General features: G+C 44.4%; 1 protein-coding gene across 11 annotated transcripts in view; it reads right to left on the reverse strand.

Annotated features, from left to right (window-relative positions):
* Sox5 (SRY-box transcription factor 5) overlaps positions 1-20,510 on the reverse strand; it is a 915,630-nt gene that overhangs the window by 25,452 nt on the left and 869,668 nt on the right. For all 11 annotated transcript variants that reach the window (XM_060384462.1, XM_060384461.1, XM_060384460.1 and 8 more), the window contains 2 exons: positions 16,204-16,381; positions 3,892-4,037 (listed from right to left, as the gene is read on the reverse strand). In XM_060384462.1, coding sequence (XP_060240445.1) covers positions 3,892-4,037; positions 16,204-16,381 — 324 coding nt within the window. The remainder of the gene's footprint in view (positions 1-3,891; positions 4,038-16,203; positions 16,382-20,510) is intronic.

Below are 20,510 nucleotides of genomic sequence, written 5' to 3' on the forward strand. Positions count from 1 at the left end.
TTAACCAGAGATGACAATTATGAATAACACTGTGTCCCAGAGTTTCCAAGAAACCTGACGCTTACAGTTCCTGGGTATGTTGAAACACTTCCAAGAAAAGTAAAGGAGTGAAAAATCTTTTAGAAGTCTTCAATTAAAATGCGTTTTCAGTAAAAACGACTTTCGTACTGTGTTTGGGTATATATCACCCGGCAAACATTTGTCCTTGTCTTCACACCTCTAATTGTTTTCACTGGCCAATTACAGCTAGGCAGAATCGAGACCTTCTCCTTGGGACATCCGGGTTTACGCGTGTGAAGAAGAGTCGGCGCGCACATGGACTGTGCACCCGAGGGAACAAATCTCCAGCACAGGACTTTATCCAGATCTTGGGCCAGATATCAGCTTCCCTGTGGATCCAGCAGTGTGAGGCTGGGTTCGTTCTTCCCAGTCCCCTCTGCTCTGTCCCTAGTCCTTTCATCCTTCTACCTTACCTCTGTCTGCTTAGTTATCACCATCTTTGTGTGTATGTGTGTGAGTACAAGTGTTTGCACGCCCATGTGTATGTGTGTGTGTGTGTGTGTGTGTGTGTGTGTGTTTGTGCGTGCACATGTGACTGTGTGCACATGAATTTGGGTGTCTTGAGAGGGCAGAAGAAGCATGGCTGTCCTGGAGCTGGAGTTCCAGGCTGCTGTCCCTGATGTGTGCTGGGCGCCAGCACTGGTCCTCCCTGAGAGCAGCAAGCCCTGGTAACTGCAGTGCAATCTCTCTCGCCCCAGGACCATTGCTTTTGAGAGCAAATAACGTTCTTTGGGGAGTTCAAATGGGCACAGGAAAATGCTAGTGAAAATGCAAAAGGACTTTCCCTCACCGTTCTGCTGAAGCCTTTCTTCAAGAACTACCGTAGGTTTCACGCTAAGTGCGAACCCCGAGGTGAACAGACCTGGGAAGAGGGTGCATGATTACGAGAACCTGGTGGGAAGACCAGTGAGGCAGAGGGTACTTCTTCACGAAGCACAGTAGTCAGCTTTGTGGTCTCCCATAAGTAACTGATAGGACCTGCTAAGGAGCCTGGGTTCTGGACTCTCACACAAAAATAGGCAATTAATACACTAATAATTTTACTAAAGCTGCCAGATTGGATTATATTTTATGGCTCAAAACTGACCATCAACACGCAGCAAGTCTGTAACACACAGCAGATGTGAATGTTGAATAACCACCCATTACACACAGTAGGTGTGACTGTTAATTATCGCTTATTACACCGTAGGTGTAAATGTTGAATAATCGCTTATTACAGAGAGTATGTATGAATGTTGAATGACTTATCGCACACAGTAGGTGTGAAGACCGAACAATCGCCTATCACACACAGTAGGTCTGAACATTGCGTAATCACTCAAAGGTGCAGGTTTGACATCATCACCTTCCCACAGGTCACAGAGACAGGTTGGTCAGGGCAGAACTGACGCCCAGGCTTGTCTAACAGAACAGGCAGCGAGCGAGCGTGACGGCCCCTGCTGCCACGCACTGCAGCACGCTCAGAGTCCGCCTGTGGCGCTGCCAGCCCGTACGGGCGCTGACCAGCCCCTCTGGCTGTGCGCTCTTATAGAAAGAATGCGTCACATTGTCACGGTAGAGAGAAAGGTTACATTTTCATAACTTAAATTTTCCACTTCAAAAACCAATAAAGATGCAGGACTGAGTTCTAGGTTAGAGAGAGATGGTTCTGGGCTCAAGAGGACACTCTTGCAGAGGACCCAAGTGGTGCCCAGCACCCGATCTGGGTGGTACACAACTCCCTGCAACTTCAGCTCCTGCTCTCTGTGTGCACTCGTACTCACACGCGCCTTCATACAGACTCACACTCACACATACATTTGCCTAATTATAACATTTTAAAAATAAACTCAAAAAGATAAAAACATTAAGAAGATTTTGCAGCCAATCAGTAACGAGCCTCAGGTTGATGGTGTTGACACAGCCGGCCAAAGAGCTTGGTGGCAGTGACGGTGACTCAGCTGGCCAACAAGAACTGGCAGGTTGTGGTTTCAAAAATAGATTCTAACAAACCGACGTTACCGCTCTACCAAGGAGGAAGGGGAGTTGAAGGAGTGTCGCCCCAAAAAGGCAACACCATGCCTGCCACTCAAACAGGAGGTGCTAAGCAGAGAGGTAAAAGCAAACACCCCTGGGTTCAGATTCGGATGAGAAGTAAGGCCCCGTGCCATGGATGAGCCTGGACTGGAGTGGGCGCAGGGGCCGTGCTGCTGTTGCTTAATCAAGAGGCTTTGGAGTCACCAAAGCCAACGCGGAGCGCGCATGGGAGCGACAGCTGATCTGTATTAGAGAAGATTAACTCGCATTGCCGTGGTGGAGGGCCCGGAATTATTTTATGTACTCCTGTTGCCTTACAAGCCGTCAGCACAATTATTGCCCTCCGATGTGAATGACTGATCTGTAACCACAGCTAAACAGCTTGCTGCTCAGGGGCTTCGGGAACTTCATGAAGATGGATTTCCATACCATCAAAGCGCTTTTAATGGGCTCCCCGATCCAACCACAAGGCCTATTTTGCAAGTATATAGAATTCGGGATGAAGGCTTCCTGTCCAAAAGGATTTGGTCGGTTGTCACTTGACAATTCCCAGCTAGCACAAGGGAGGGGGCTCGGGGGGCGGGGATAGGTAGAGTTGTCTGTGCTTCGGAGGATTAAAAACGGGGGGTGGGGGGCTTACAGATGTTCACGGAGTGCAACCAACTGCTGCATCCACAGCTGAATTCAAAGCGCTTAACAAATAGCGGCAATTTAGCTATGTTTGCGAGGAATAGCTCCCGTCACTTTGCGTTAGCATCTGGCCGAGTGTTAAACTCATTTCTACGCAGGGAGCAGAGGAGAGAGTTTCTTGCTGGAGCGTCCTTTCAAGAATGTTTAAATATTTGACTATAAATCCCTTTCTGCTTGCTATCATCAGCTCTTAGGGCTGCCACCTTGCTTCTTTCTGCCATCTCTTCGAGTCCTCTAGTCTCCCTTAGGCTACAAGGACTGTGAGCGCTGCGGGCCTGGGGACCGAGTCCGTCCGTGCTGCCACCTCTGGAGACAGCAGCAGCCGGCGAGGGCCAGGCCCCAAGTTCACCTGTGCTATACTCAGGGAGCTTTACCCCAATTCCGCAGACGACGTGGCAAACCAAAGAACCACCCACGGGAGCTAGCTGCCCACCAGAGGAGTTGCTGTGGGACTTCGGTGCTCCTCAGGAGAATGGACTTGTAGCCCCACCCCCTCATCTCAGCAGCAGTAGGATGATGAGTGTTCATCACCACTCAGCATTTTCATTTGGAGACACCTAAAGGAGTACACCACTCCAAGCGCGCCACAGTCACCTTTTCCCCGAAGTGAAACAAAGCTAACCCGCGAATAAAGAGGCAGGAGGCCACCCCGTCTCTGGCTAGTTCAGAAGCTCTGCTGGCTTTGGGTAGAACACAGAAGGTCAAAGCATATTTTGTGTCATGATGAAGTCAAACTTTCCAATTCTGAGTCCCTAACACTTGTCAGTGGCAACATTATGACAGGCTTTGGAGGCAGGGTATCAGCCAAGCTTAGGCTGACGAAAGAAGATTCCGTGTTTTCAAATCCAGCTGATGCCCAAATACAAGCAAAGCATCTCTGGAAGGCAGAACTTCCCCTCAGATGCAGCGTTTCAAATGCCACTTCATTTTAATACACACTGGCAGCCGAAGGGGCCAGGCTCGTCCTCAGTAAGATCTGGGGAAGCACTGCGTTCTAATGCTTGGGTGGGCCCGGGAGTTCCTGTTTGATGGGGGAAGGGACAAGGAAGAAGGGATGGGAGAAAGGCAAGTGCCCAGGTGCTCGCTCACAGCAGCCGAGAGAGCAGGGCGCTGCCCACTGACCTTCTCCGTCCGGCAATTGTTGAGACCTATGCTATTCATGACGGCCACCTTTCCGTCCAGCGCCTGCTGCTCCCGCCTGAGCTGCTCCTTCATCTGGCGAGCCTCTTGTATCGCCTTGGTGACAGCATCATGGTCATTTAAATAACCTGGGGAATGAGACACGACAGATATACAAGGTGCATGGAGGAGGAAGAGGCTGACTTTCGGTGGATGTGGACGTTACTTATGTAGGGGGGCGGGGATCGTGGCCAGATTCTGACAGGTCCTAATGTCTTCATAAAAGTCATCTGAAATAAATGATTGAGTGAACTGAACGCGCAGTCAGTGAGGTGATGAAGGATTCACACAGTCATAGATGAAAACACCGCCAAACATCCACAGTAAGAAAATAAAAAAAATGCTTATGCCATGTCTGCTTGCTTTTAAATAACTACAAATTTAAAATAAAGTTTTATCTAAGTTTTTAAAGTTAATACCTGAGTATGTCTTAAAGATTGAATTTGTTTTGAATCATCCACACTTTGTGTGTGTGGGTGTGTGTGTGTGTGTGTGTGTGTGAGTACGAGTCCAGTGCCCACAGAGGCAAGAAGAGGGGAGTCCCTGTAGCTGGACCCACAGGTGGCTACAAACCATGTAACATTGCTACTGGGAACCAAACTTGGGTGCTTTGCAAGAGTAATATATGCTCTTCACCATGGATCCATCTTCCTAGCCCCCAGACTAGAGTATTCCAAAGCATAAAAATACAAAATGCAGAGGCCATGTCCATTCTAGTGTAAGATCTGTGTGCTGGCAATTGCTCCTATGATTGCCAAGTCTCTGGGAGATCAGAAAATTCAGGTCAGAGTTTGTGGCCAGCACACCCAGGCCTGTGACAGACAGGTGGAATAAATCATCATTAGCCGACTGGGAAGAGGGGCTCCCCCACCCCGTGCCCCTGTAAATCCACTTGCTGTGGAAATGAACTACAGGTGGCAGCGGTTTGCTGCGCTCTGAACTCCAGAGAGCGAGGAGATTAGACCTGAAGCAGAGAACGTGACGGGGACCCGCAGTTGGTCAGACGTGGTGGGTGCTGTTAACTCCACTCTCACTTAACCCAGGCTTCATGAGATGGCTGAGTGGCCAACTTGGGTTTGCAAGTCCCCGACTCGGGCTGAGTAAAGGATGCTGAAGGAAGGAGTGTGGCGATAAGAGCCTGAGCTCACTGAACTGCTGGTCATCTACTCAGGCACTGTGCATTACTGGGCAGAGCTGCGTTGTTATAGGGGTAAGAGAGATTGAGGAAACGCCCAGTACATTTCACAGATATTTAAAGGATGGCTAATATTTAGTTGCTCTCCCTCCCTGTCTTTTAACTGGGGCATCAAATGGCATCAGATAGATCTGTAATATGAAATTGCCCAGAAAAGGGACTTGTTTGTGACATGAGGCTAAATCTAACCAGATCCGTTGGTGAGCCGTGACAGATGGAGGGCTGTGAGACAGAAGGCAGACACTAATCACACATAAAATGACCGGCTTGCCTCAACATGTTCCACGAATTCCAGCAAACTTTACACCCTAATCCATTTTTAGAACAAAAAACATCTGGGCCATAAATCCTCTAATCTGCCAAAACACGCTATTAAAGCCCACGATTTGTTGAAAAACACTAAGATTAAAGAAAGGAAATATAAAATGGCTAGCTGCCGCACTACCAAAGTGTTATTAATACTCTTTCTTTGTGTCATTATGAATGTTCTGGTACTAAAGAGCCTTGTCTAATCATGTCAGATTACACACCCTCATTGCACAGTTCTTCTGTCTGACCCACTGATTGCCAAAACACATCAAATATTTTCTTGCTGCTTAAAAATTCTACTGAGAGTGCTGATGGGAGGTCGGTGCAGTGTCTGGTGAGGACAGTGCCCCAGCGGTCCCGGCTTCCCTTGTCACAGGCTGGTCCTGGTCCTGTCATTTTCCTGGGTCCCTCAGTAAGTTTCAGATGAAGTCATATGGGGGGGCAGGCCTTGAGAGTGATTACTGTGCTTCTCAGAAGTAATCACTGGAATGGATCCAAATGACAAATGCTGTTTCAGATGCACAGAATGTTTAGACTGAGGACGACTTAGGGCGATGATCTGCTGCTGACGGTGGTCCTCTTCCCTGCTGCTATCCTCAGCATCCTGAACAATCCTCTCAATGTCTTACTCCTTCGTGCATCTTGACCTGCTGTACCCTGGGGAGAAATCCAGCCCTTCTGTGATGGGCTTGGGCGTGTTTGTTTAGTCAGACCCTCAGAGGACCAGCCTGCTTGTCCTGGCCCCTGACCTGTCTCTACTCAACCTGGCGATGTGTGCCTTTTAAGCTCTATTTAGTCTCTCTATGGTCTGTTTAGCTTCCCCACAACACAGATATATTTGAAATGGTTTAGCACATGGCTTTGAATAAAAGAATGAATTCTTTAAGCTTTTTACAGACTGCCAAGATAGCGCCTAGTAGGAAAACAGTTACTATGAACACAGGCAGAAGTTAAATGATGACAAGGTGGGCAACTTAAACATGAGTGCAACAAAGGCCACTTCAGCTTTGAGGATGGTGGGTTCAGGTTCCAAAGCAGACATTGCTTTTAGAGAGCCTGGAGCTCCAGGAGTAATGCCATGTTAGATTCTAGAATCGCTATCTACTCTGCTAAATCTTACATATGTGTTCCAGAGCTCAACCACAGCATAGTTTTGTTCGCCTTGTCTTTATGGGTTCATCTTTTCACGCTCAACTAACACCTTTTTTTGACCTGCTGGGTCCCCTGTCAACCCATGTTTTTGACATAGATTCCAGAAAGAATGCTTGAGTAAGATGTGTCATTCTCGTGTGTGTGTGTGTGTGTGTGCATATACATATACATGCATACACACACACACGAGAATATATATATCTGCCTTAAATGTGGATAACAGCATATAACCTTCCCACCCTCACCTCCTCTCCTACTTCCTAACTTCAGTTCTGTCTCCTTTATTGAAAATGGTAACCTTCTTTCCGGTTATTGAAAATGCCCTAGACCCAAGTTCCAGATTTCTCTTGCTTCCCATTTATGTTTCTTACATTTAGATCATCTGCCCACTTACCCCAGCTTTAAGTGTGAGAGGGCACCTTCTCCCTCCGTACAAGCAAATAAAGTTGTTCCCCGACCTTTATTTTTAAACCTGGCTCTCCCCTCTGTACATGAGGCTTCTCCCCGGTGTTCCAGACACCCTTTCCAGTTCTCTCTTTATTCTCTGGCTGCAGCCAGCATCCCTGTGCTGCTGCCTCTGGCCTCAGGGTCGCTGGACTTCAAAGCCTTCTCCCTTCTCCCAGCATGCTCTCCCGGGGCGCTGCACAGAGTGATGCCCGCTCCCTCTGCATGGCCAGGCTGCATGTTCCTCTCCTTGCCACCCTTTCTGCTCTCTCTCTGCCACTGTATTTTTGTCCCAGAAAAGTTTCTTTCCCTGTTCCTTAAATGTTGGTACAACTTCCCCATCAATAAGGTGAAAATGCAGTCTGCATTACACAAGCCAGAACCAAGACCATGGCTTGGTCACACACCAGTCCTGCAAGCTGTCTCAGGTTTCCTACAGTTGCGTCCCTGCTTAAATGTGGATGACACAGCATTAGCAAACTGTGTCAAGAGCGACTGAGCTAGCACAGTCTCCAGGCACAACCAATGTCCCATGACAGCATTCACTATCGCTTTGTCTCCAGCGTGGCCTGGTGAAAGGAGTGGACTTGCCAGAGCGGATTCCGACGGATCTGGGTTTCTGCTGATGGGACGTGTGAGAGCTGACAGACTGTAACAATCACACTGACCCCTTTCTTCTCAGCTGTAAAACGAGTGCAACATTGATGGGAGGACAGGGGAAGACACGCATGAGGGAAGACACTTGGATGAAGAGGAGGCGCTTCATCCTGGTAACTTCTCTTTCTTTCCTTTGCCCTCTTGGTTCCCGCTAGGCTCTCACGGTAAGACCTCGGTCATGATAGTGAAAACTCTGAAGGACGGGCGTGTCACGGTTGCTGCAGACAGTCAGGCGTGGGTGTGGGATGTTACGCAGGGGGGGAGAGGACTTGCCTGGACACACAGGCCGTGGGTGTGATCCCCAGCGCTAAGCGAATAAGCAGACAGAAGTTCAATTAAATGCAAGGCTGCCTACTTAGTTCAAAATGGCACCCCAAAATGGCTTCTGGATAAGTGATATTCTGTTTTTGTTTGTTTTTGTTGTTGCTTATAAATTTAGGCAGTGGTTACGTCTATAGTTAGGATTTCAAGAGAGTATATGCGTATGCACGTTTAACAAATTTCTAGGAGGAAAATTTGAGGGCTAAAGACAGTACAACTTCTAGTTAATATTTTAAATGAGGTAACTAGTGTTTTACCTTTACTGCTAAAAACAAACAAAAAAATAAAAAAAAAAACCTAAAAAATTCTTCCCTCTCTCTGTATCCTCTTCCTTCCCTCACTGTCTCTCTGTCTCTGTCTCTGTCTGTGTCTCTCCTTTGTGTGTGCGTGTGTGCTGGGGTGAACATGTGGGTGGAAGTCAGTGCAATTTCAGGGGTCATCTGGAAGGTGCCATCTGCCGTAATTGTTTAGACATGCTTTACCACAGCTTGGGTCATGTGACAAGGTGAGGCTGGCATTTTTCCCAGTGTGGGCTGTAGGGACTGAACATGGGTCTTCATGTTTACAAGGTGGGCACTTTACTGACAGGACCATTTCCCTAGCCTGCAACCTATGTTCTTAAATATTTCTCTAAGAATTGAAAGGTTATCCTCCAAACTATAGCTGCCAACACAACAAAGACTAAGAAACAACTATTAGCTTCAAACCCTAGTGTATATGTGAGTATGTGTGCTTGTGTGTATGGTGTGTGTGTGTGTGTGTTTATGTGTAGTATATGTGTATGTGCGTGAATACGTGTGTGCATATGTGTACATCTATGTATGTGTGTGTATCTGTGTATATGTCTGTGGATGTTTGTATACGTATCTATGTCTGTGTGTATGCGTATTTACGTGTGTATGCGTATAGATTTGTGTCTGTGTATATCTTCCCACTCAACTTCTCTACCTGCATGCCCTAAGAGCCCTGAAATTTAGCCTGTGTATCTTGGAAGTCCGAATCCTCCTGCCTCAGGCTGTCCTTCCTACCTTCCACAGACTTTTCCAGGTGTTGACCCCATCCATCACTTGGTTATTAGAATCTCTACCTTACCTGGATGACAGGCAGTCAAATCTCCTTGTTGTGTGTACATTCCTCGGCTCTTAAATTTGTTTCCCCATCTCCCATGGGCCCACTTTCCCTAAAGCCACCCCATCCTCCATTCAGGCCAATCCAGTCCTTTTTTCCCCCTAGTTTTCTATCTTCATACTATGTTTCCAGAAACTGTCTTTCCTCTGCTTCCAGAGGAAGTATTTGGATGTGAAAACATCTGCTTAAAAACCCATCTTTTGCTACCGTTGTGCTTAAAGTAGCATTTCATGAAATGATGACTTGTCATTGCAAGGAAAAAATTCCATGTTCAAAGTAATAGAGTTGAAGTATGTCTTCAGAGTTTTGGCTGTGCTTACGTGCCTTGCCAGCCTTCAAGAGATAATGCCAAACTTCAGCCTTGCCTGTACACAGTACAACTTTGAAAACTCTTTAATGTTTTCCCTAAAATCGTCATTCGGGGATAAGCCCCAAGAGCTTTATCAGGCCCTAAAAGTGTTGTCAGATGTTTGATCTCCCCCTCCCCCACCCCATGTTGTCTCTTGGGAGTTCCTGGTTGAGTTGCAAAGGGACACTGCCTCTGTCCAAAGGCTTTCCCAAATCCTGCCTCCACAAATTCCTCATCTGCCGACATATTTGCCCTCTCTGCTGACATGTTCACCCTCTCTGCTGCGTCTGGGAATTGACTCAGGCATTATTCTATCTGTGCGGACTCTGAGAGAGCCCTGACAGGCCCTAGGCGAGGCCTGGGCAGACTGCTTAGCTACTCCTTTGAAGCCTTGTAAATGCTTTCCTCCTCACAGGGGCCTGCATTTCCCTAAGCCTGCGGCTTCAGCTTGTCAGCTCACGAACTACTTGAGGACATTTCAAAATATTTTATTCTTTGTTCACTTCTCTTTCTTTCTCTCCCTCCCGTGTGTGTGTGTGTGTGTGTGTGTGTGTGTGTGTGTGAATATCATGCATGCACTTGTTCTCAAAACACAGAAGAGGGCATTGGCTCTCCTCAAGCTGCAGTTACAGGCAGTGAGGCTCCTGGTGTGGCTGCTGGAAACACAACTCTGGTTTTCTGCAAGAGCAGCAAATGCTCTCAACCGCTGACCCCCCCCCCAAGGTGTGTGTGTGTGTGTGTGTGTGTGTGAGTGTGTGGTGTTTGTTTGGTTTTTGGTTTTTGGACTTTCATTTCATTGTCCCATCACAAGGTTACTTTGAAGGAATATGCACATATTTCTGTGAGTGTGTGCTACTCTGCAATTCCAAGCCCATTTTAATGAAAAGGTTCCTTGCATGACACACAACTGTTAAAAGTCTATGGAGTTAGCAGATCCATCAAGCTAAGACAGATTAATAATTATCATGTGTACATTTTGGGTAAAATAATTTGATTTTTTAAAATTTACATTTATTTAGTGTGTGTACGTGTGATTGCATGTACACATGTTTGAGTATTGCAGCACATGTGTGGAGGTATAAAGATAACTTAAAAAAATCCTCGTCCCATATCAAGGTCTCACATGCTGCTCCACAGCATTTTCTGTCTTTGATATCACTTACCAGATCTCAGCCCCCGAATTCACAATAGCCACTTCTTCATCCGAGGGAGTCTGAATTAGGCCGTGAACATTACAAGCATCTACGAGATGTGACGTGCCACGCACATGTCAGCTATTTCCAGATGTGGTAGGACAACACCGCTCACTTCCTGAGGCGGCAGAGGCCGTCTGCGAGTTTTCATCTTCTCACCAACACGCAGCTTGTCTCATCCTATTGCTTGTGTAAGTTTTCCCCATTATCGTTAATAAAGTAATTCAGGGCACAGTGGTTCATGCCTGTGATCCCAGCACCTGGGGGGTGGGGCGGGTCATGATCCAGTGACCAGGCCCTCATGGGCTGTGTTGCTAATGCCATGAACACACTCCAGCATTCTTCCTCCCACTTTCCTCAGGCGGGTCTGTGCCGGTCACAGGCAATGTTGAGAAGCGTTCTAGTTTCCACAGGCCTCTGAGGAGCTTTAGGATGAGAACATCTTCTGATATGAGACAAAGTTGTACCAGGTCAGAAGCCTTGGAACACACTACATCTCTTGCTTCCCAGTTTGAAAATGTGTGGCGTAGAGAAATAGTATTGTGAATATTTCACATTCATTCATTCATTCATTCATCTCTCCCTCCTTTTCCTCTTTCTCTTTCTTTCTTCTTTTTCTTTCTTCCTTCCTTCCTTTCTTCCTCTTTCTCTCTCTTTCTTTCTTTCTTTCTTTTTTTCTTTCTTTCTTTCTTCTTTCTTTTTCTTCTTTTCTTTTTCTTCCTTTCTTTTTCTCCATTCTCCTTCTTGTGTGTGTGCGCTGTGTGTGTGCCATGTATGTGTGTGTTTGTGAGTATGTGTGCATACCTAGGTGTGTGTGTGTAGAGGGTGGACAGCAGTTCACAGGACTGAGGTCTCTCTTTCACCATGCACATCCTAGGGACCTAACTGGGTTGTGAGGCATGGGAGCAAACCTTTACCTGCTGAGCTATCACACAGACGAGTGTCACTTAGATGAGGGCCTGGTCACTGGATCATGACCCGCCCCACCCCCCAGGTGCTGGGATCACAGGCGTGAACCACTGTGCCCTGAATTACTTTATTAACGATAAAACAGTGACACAGGCTATCTGACTGAGAGACCATCCCCAGGCAGCACGCAGCCAGAACAATGCCAGCTCAAGGACGGGACTTCAGGGCCCTATGGTGGCGAGCACAGATGATTAATCTAGACTGCCGTGCATACATAGTTCCTTAAAATGAAGTGAGGGGCCTGGGAGTGAAGCCCAGCGCTGCAGCCCGTGCACGGCATGTGGAAGGCCGTGGCTTAGCTCACTGTCAGACACGTGCAGTAAAATCCGAGCCACGAAGTCTTCCCAAGGGACTTACTCCACAGGCCTGCAAAGGCGGCTGTCGGCTTCGGCGCCCTACACAGAGGGCTGTAGGACAGACAGCCCGGGTGCCTGCTCTAGCCAAGGGCCGATACTTTCAGAATATGCCCTGTGAGTGAGGAAATGAGTAGACAAATACCAAGAAGAATGTTTACAGAGAGAAATGTGCCAAGCACAGGTAGAAAGGGCCTGTGCGGGACTGTGACATCTCCCCAGAGAGGCTCAAGTTATCCACCACTCCTTGGTACTGTCTGTGCTTTCTAAGGACCTGCAGTTTGGTTGTATTTTTGCTTTTGTTTGGTTGGCTTTTGTTTTGTTTTGCAGATGCCTGTCATATGTCTATCGATAGAAAGTATTCTTGTAGAGCATATTCATTAGAGTATATTTGGCCACCAACCTTAAAAAGTCACTTTCTGTACATTTAGCTAATAGATATATAGCAAAGAGCTGGGTGTCATTAATGATAACTCAAAGTTATCTTTTGGTCCATAGTTTTCCATGGTTTATTAATGGCCTAACACATTAATTTTTCTTTCAGCCTGACCTTTACAACACCATTAATCCTCCCGGCTTTTATCCAGCTACATTATTTCTCATTATAGTTTCAGCTTTCAACATCTACATTTGTTGAAAAGAGAAAAGTAAATTGTAGTGGCCTCAAACCCTTGGAAAATACAAGGGCTGTAGATATGGTGAAAGGACTTTACAGGGTGGGGGAAGGAGATGTTTTATTACAGTAATAGAGAAAGCCATATGATAAGTATCACTAAATACATTCTTGCCTTTATAAAATGCTTGGCTATACTTAGTCTTTGGGAGTGCTGAAGTAAGACTGTTTATACACATACATATATGATTATATATGTATATGTACAGTTATATATGTATGTATATATATATATAAATCATTCTATTAGAAGCAGGGTTTGAGTAATATTTTAAAAGTCGGCCATATGCCAACACTGTAATATTTATGAACTCCATTTGTTTAAGGAAGTGAATCTTTTTTGCCAAATCAAATATTTTCTTCCACAATCAGTACACAGAAACAAACCTAGTCTCATGTCCTTAGGACATGGAGCAGAGCAAGTCAGTGGTAGACCACAGTGGTGCGAGGCAAAGACAGATTCCAAACTTCAGTTCTCTCTGCTTCTTCCCTGACTGCTGGGCTGGCCCTGCCTGGTGCTGAGTCAGTACTAACAAACCGTCTTGGGTTCTGCTTTGTAGAAATGAAAGCATTTGCAAATGCCTTTTGCTTTGTCTAGTTTTCAATTTCTCTGAATCTGGACCAATTTTCTATTTCCTTCTGTCTCAGACCAAAGACCCAGCTTCTCTTCTTCCTAAGGCAAGTCCTCCAGCAGCCCGTTCTCTGTGCTATAATACTGTCACCTCACTCTCTTTCCAGGCCATGCATCTGTCTTTTCTCCTCTTCCTCAAGGGAGAGGAATGTGTGTTTGTCATCTATCTATCTATCTATCTATCTATCTATCTATCTATCTATCTATCTATCTATTTTTCTATCTATCTTTCTATCTATTTATCCATCCATCTACATAACTCTATTTCTCTGTCTCTCATCTATCTATTTATCTCCCTCTCTCTATCATCTATTCTCATTTTAAAACCTATGTCTACCCAGGTTCCCCAGATACTTCTCAACACCACATGAGTCCACACCACTGACTGAGCTGTACCATTCACTGGATTATCCCATTCTGTTGTAACTGGGAGTCTGACAAAGCCATCCACTTGGTTTTCAGAGTCTGCCTATCTTTGGACTCAGGTTAAAGCTTATGGCTCCCTTTGCGCTCTGTTCTGCTCTTCTGCAGAGCATGCCACCATCAAATGACTCCTCCTATATGAAACTTTTTCCAGGGCCAACCTCACATCTTCCTATCATTGTATTTGTCTATGAAGTGATTGTGTTCAATTGTATGCACAGGGTTTCTGTGCCATATAAGTTCTTTTATGAATCCTAGGGTCTGGGAGTAATGGCAGCCCTTCCCAAACAGCTCACATAAATTTCCAGTGTTAGGTTTTTCATGTTTTTACCTGGCACTCTGCTGACTGACTGAAGGCTTTCCTATAGTACTTACATAATGGGCTTTCTTCTCAGTGTGATTTCCTTGTCTTTCTAATAGTTACTGTGTTGGCTGAAGACTTCCTCACACTACATACACATACAAACACACATACATATAACTTATTCTTCCTTAGTTTTAGAGAGTCTTTTTAGACAATTTTCTACCTACAAAACCGTGTCATTGACTTAAAATATGTTCGAATAATCTGAACTTTTCCCTTCTAAAGTTGGAGGGTAATTCCCTTTTTGTGGAGTTGGGTTTCACTAGCAGCACAGACTCGGTGGGAATTTGGTGAGCAGGCCACAACCACCATGAATTTCTCTGTTCTCCTTCTGGGTGTCACTGGCTGGGAAGTTCTCCTGCCATGTGATGAGTATCTGCAGTGAGGGTTTGTGTGCTCAAGAACTGAGGCCTTCAGCTTGCAGCTGGGCAAGTGAGTGGTCACCTCCAGTGACGTCTGCAGTGACATCCACAAGGGCCTGCTGTCTCCATAATCATGTGAAACATCTTAAGGCAGCAATAACTGCCTGAGTTTCCCCTTCAAAACAGAGGGAATGTACAGGACAGAACAAGGTTTGGGGTGATTTGTATACTACAGGTAGCTAATGCGGTTGGGGACCTCCATGCTTCTTTACTTCTTACCAGACACACTGGTTTCTGGCAAAAGTCTCTGGTAGAGGAAAAATCTCTCTATCCGACATCCTACCTCTGCTGTTACATAGCAAACAAGTTCAGAGTTTCCTCCTGAGCACACATAACTAATGGCTCCCTTGCTCTTGAAATTCAACACAGACTAAACTTCTAATTTATGCCTCCCTGTTCTTTCCTGATTCCTTCTTGTTCATAGAGAGCTGAGACAGCCAGGCTCCAGTCTCCATGCTGGTGCAGATAACTCTGTCAGATCTCCTTTGCTTATCTCCACCTCATGGAACAGTTCTTACCATGTACTGCAACAGTGCTTCCGCTGAATGATACTGTCCAATTGCCAAAGCTCTCAAGTTCTGATCACATTGTTCTGTGATCTCACCCCTTCCTCATGTTTCCGTCTTAGCTTCCACCACTTCCTGCCACATGTCAGTCAACTTCCTGGTCAAATCCCTGCATTTCCCAGCCACATGTTCCGACGGGTTTTCCCTCTTGTCTTACGGCCTAAAATGCCTATAAATATATCGGTTTTCCAAAGTTTAGTCTGAGACTGCTATTCATAACACAGTCCACCCTGATTCTTCCCAGCAGAACATAGTGCTCTTCTCTTTGACTATAGGATTGCAGCTGTGCTCTGCAGTAGCCTTCAGTATTTATGAGCTATATTTTAGCACCTCCCAAAGTAGTCCTGTTAAATACATGGGAGCTAATCTGTGCTCAAGGCTTCCCAGTCAGACAAAAGCAATAAACCTATCAATGAGTGTGTGCTGAAATTGTTTATGTTTTAATCCATGCATGAAAAATAAAAATAACAGTATCCATTAACTCATCAGAAACTGCAGTAACAGAAAACCCAAAGGTACCTCTCTTCACTGCTGGTTGTGTTCAATTGGAATGTTCAGTCAGACCAGGACACACTTCATATTTCATGGTGGACAGTTGACCCAAACAGAATGTATTCATTATATATTTGTAGACATCACAACAATTGAAAAAAAAAATCTCAGTGATAGAAAAAGCAAGTCACTTAGGAGAAAATTCTGGAACCATTTTTATCTACAATTAGCCATTCATGTCTCTTTAAAAAATTAATTAACAGGCAACGTTTCACACATAACTGTAACTAGTACTTTAAGATTGTCAGGGGCAGTAGAAATTTGGCTAAGTTATAAATGTCTCTTGCTCTTTGGTTGGAAGGGGGATGGAAGGAGGGGGGATGGGAGGGGAGGAGAGAGGGGATTGCAATCAGGATGTAAATTGATTAAATAAATTAATAAGAAATTAAAATAAAAAGAAATATCACGTGCATGTTTAAAACAGATCTTACGATAGTAACTCAAATTATATCTCCATCATTAGCTCAGGGCCCACATGTGACAGGCCATCTGAGATTATATCATTCAATTGCCATACATGGAAAAGCAACAAGAACAAGAGAAACATAACTTACCTATTGTGCTAACTCTTGCAGAAGGACTAGCTAATGCTGCTGGGACAGAGGCTTTGAGGGAGCCCGCCCCACTGTTTATTCTCAGAGCTGGCATGTGGGGTGAGGTGGGTGATGTGGGTGATTTGCCATCAGAGGTCTTGGGTTTAGCTGATAGGTTCAGTGGCTGGGCCACTTCATCCTGCAAGGATCATTAGAACATGAGCTGTGACGAGGAAAGGCTGATCAGAATCATCTAGAAAAACACAGGTACACAGCCTGCCATTTCCCATCAGTGATCTCAACATCACTCTCAACGTTACGTGCCTGGTGAGCTGCTGACATGGTGTCACTTTCACTGCATGCTCCAGAGCCCTGGCTGTATACCGCAGAGAGCACACAGTGCTCGACCGTCTACAGAGCGCAGTCACGTGCAGATGTGCAGACCTGGCCAATGAGCTCTCACGAAGCTGGTCTCTGCTATGCTCTTTCATTAAGATATATTTTACGCAGTTTGTATAAAATTACAATGCTGGTCAGCTATTTCTGTTTGTTTTGTATCTTTGGAGCAGGAGAGTCAAATTTCAAGGCTCTTTATCCACACATAGAGGCAGCACCTGGCCATCTATGGGTGTGTGGCTCTAATCAGAACTTCTCTCCCAATCAAATAAAAAAAGTTCTAAGAAAATAACCATTTCCCCTATGTTACACAAAAGCGATTTTAGATTTTTATCTACGAATGAAAATAAGCATGATTAACATTACAATAATGTGTATTACTAAATAAACATTACCATGTTTATAACAAAATCTAGAGAATGCTCAAAATATTCCTTGGAAAAATCACATGGCACAAACATCTGTATGAGACCAGTTTACAGTTAGTGACTTTAATTATTCTATGCTTGAAAAGTATGGCTTGATTTTATACCCTTCTCTCTTAGCACCCAGGTTATCAATTGCATAACATTTATGGATACAATACTGATAAATTTCTATTGCACCATGAGACTCAGACACGGCAACACTGCATGGCTTGCTCATCCCTGCAAACTATTTTATTCCTCTGCTATGTCCTAAAACTGGAACATTCTGACAATTGTTTATATCAGATTCACTAGTACTGAAATTTTACTGTGGAATTAAGATTAACTTCTAAATGTTTTTTTTTTTTTTTTTTTTAGTTAAGAGCATGTATGATATATTTTGATATCAGGAACTTTGTTTTAAAGTGAAATTATCTTTAATCAAATAAGGCAAATAGCAGGGAAGCATAAGATAATCTCTGTAAAAATTTAACTCTTCACTATAAACATACATATATACACAAGTTTACATATATGTTTATATATGAGGAACCATTTCCCACTACAGTTAGTCATTTATATAATTAGAAGATAAAGAAAAGGGTAAAAGCTTCACATATAAACGTAACTAGAATTTTTAGAATCAGGAAACCTGTGAACAGACTAGGGAGAGGAATTCTTAGAACCTCTTTCTTAAGCTATGAGTTGTGTTACAAGGAAAAACACATTTTAAAGCCAATGAGGTAATTTAAATTGTCTATCTGGTATCACTAGAGATATATAGCAAGTTAATAGCCATTATGTAAAATTTTATCCATTAATAGACTAATTGATATGTAGTAAAACAAGATAGTTCCCTTACTGATGAGGATATATGACTTGGAGAGATTTATTTTTACACTTGAAAGGTATAGAAGCCAAAATATCACTATCCTACTCAATGTGAAACACTCAGTTGAGCTTGTCAAAAGGAACTTAGAAGAATTCCTTAGCTGGCAGAAACCCAAGGTAACGTGTGTCCATTCCATGGATGCGTTGTTCTGAAAGATCCACTCATAACACAACACTGCCCGGAGAGCCTGAGGACTGGGTCCAGGGCCAGCTGTTGCGGATGCTCAGAAGTGGGGCCTCGCAACCGGGGTCTAAGCGAGTATTTTCCAGTGATTCTAGTGTACTATAAAGGTTGCAGCTATTGGCTTGTAAAAGAGGGATTTTTTTTTTTAAAAGTTGTACTAGGTTTCAGAAAGTTTCTTCAATGAAAGGTACACAATTTAAAATATGTAACATGACTACAGTCTTCCAAATTTGGTTGGGATATATATTACTACAATTAGAAACAGTGGTATAAGAACTCAGTGCCACAGAGCCTGGCCAGGTGCAGGGGGCAGGGTGGGACGTTCTGGGATAGGAATGGGTGCTTCTCCTTCAGGTGCTCCTAGTATCCTGACAGCCTGGTAGATTGGCAGCGCTGCTCTCTGTGAGCTGTGTAGCTGTGAACATCGCAATGTGTTCCTCTCCTGCTACATGGTACACCCGTATCTGCCTTCTGTGTGAAACCTGGGCCTTCAGTGACAGCCCCAGAGCTCCTTAGGATGGATCAACAACTATTGCAGAACCACTGCTGGGAAGGCTTTGGGGCAGTCATTGCTGCCCTTGACCATGTAGAACAAAGGACAGGGGATAGTGCAGAATGTGCTCCCAGAGTTGGAGTGCGAGTCTGGGGTAGGCAGTGTGTGTGTGTGGAGCAGGAGGAGGGGTGACAGTACTGGTGAATGAGAGGACTGGGGGTCCTGACGGGGTGAAAGGTCACACGTCTGAGCTTTAAACGCTAGCGGCTATTACAGGTGCATGCTGACGGGTGACTCGGTTGCTTATGAACACTAGAGATGTGCCAGAACCTTCAGTAGTCCCTTCAAGGCATCACACATGTCTCAAAGGGAAAGCCTGCAGGGCCCTGCAGGTCGACAGTTCTGATTTGATAGAAATGTCATTCAAATCTGCCCTTTCAGACTCTCTTCACCGTGAGACAGGCTCGTGGTACCCTGAGTAAGAACACATATGCACAAGCCTAATGCTGGAAGCCGCATAAATAGTTTTGGTTTGTTATAGTACGTCACAGTTTGGTCCATTTTAATAATTCACTGCTGCCGCAATCATAAAGCAAGTGGTTTTATTTGTGAAGAACGGGGAACCTGCAGAACACTTTTAATTGACTAAGTGAAATTCCTACAGTTCTTAACTGAAAGATGGGCTTGACCTGTTTGCCTATCGTGTGCACTCTAAGAGCTATGGGATATGGGAATAAGCGTGGAAGGTACAACATTGTCTACCCTGTGTTTTACTTGCAGTATTTTAGAAAACAAAACAAAACAAACCCCAAAAAAACAATTGAACAGCCTAGCATGGCCAACCTCTATTCTTACCAGTAAAACATACATTAAGATATAAATAAATAATTCACATGTAAAAGACTCTAAGTAACTTCGGAGGTCAGGAAACCATTTTTACTCAAGCCACCATCAAGCAGAGAAGAAAGCAATTTCTTTTGTGTTACTCAACCAATTGGTGAATGAGATTGTCACAATGAAACTTACAAACATTGTTACTTTGTAATTATTTCTTTTATACATAAAATGAAAGTCCCCAGGACTTTATTTACTATTTGAATAGCTCCAAATGATAAATGGTTCATGAACATCTAAACATAAACAGACATGTAAGCTGAGGTAAACATATTTCAACTCGTGAAAGACAGTTATTTACATTTGCAGATCTCATTATAGATACTGCACATCACTTGTTTAATCTTCAATACCATGATGATTTTTATTTGTTTGCTGTCCTGATCCTCTTGCCTCTCCCTCTCAAGCATTGGGGTCACAGATGTGTGTCACCATGCTCTGTCCATCACCTTTGATACTATGATGTAGCCAATAATTTATTGGATGAAGCTCAGATGGGTCTAGTGAAACCTAGGTTTGGGGTTTCAACATGTCATGCTTTTATAAGTGACATGGTCACTTTTATCCTAAAGTTTAAGAAGCAGCCTGAACATATCCTCTGAAACTGTGACCTCACTGTGACATATAATTATAATTCTGATATATTTAGATTACTTGTTGAGAAGAAATAAGGTTTCTTTCTTAGTATCATTAATTTCAACTTGACATACTCCAGAATTACCTGGAAATGGAGTTCTATTATTATTATTATTATTATTATTATTATTATTATTATTAGCTCATATATTACATTTGACTGCTTTCCCCTCTTTCTTCTCTTCTCAATCTCTCCCCTCTACTCCCCACTCCTCCAGATCTGCTTCTCTGTTTCCCTTCTGAAAAGGGCCTCCAAGGGATATCAACCAAACACAAGTTACAATAAGGCTAGGCACATCCTCTCATATCAAGGCTAGATGAGGCAACCCAGAAGGAGGAAAAGGGTCCTAAAAGGAGGCAAAATAGTCAGTGAAAGTTTCTGCTCCCACTGTTAGGAGTCTCACAAGAATATCAAGCTGTTCAACCA

Source organism: Meriones unguiculatus, chromosome 5, assembly GCF_030254825.1.
Source record: "Meriones unguiculatus strain TT.TT164.6M chromosome 5, Bangor_MerUng_6.1, whole genome shotgun sequence".
Classification (NCBI taxonomy): domain Eukaryota; kingdom Metazoa; phylum Chordata; class Mammalia; order Rodentia; family Muridae; genus Meriones; species Meriones unguiculatus.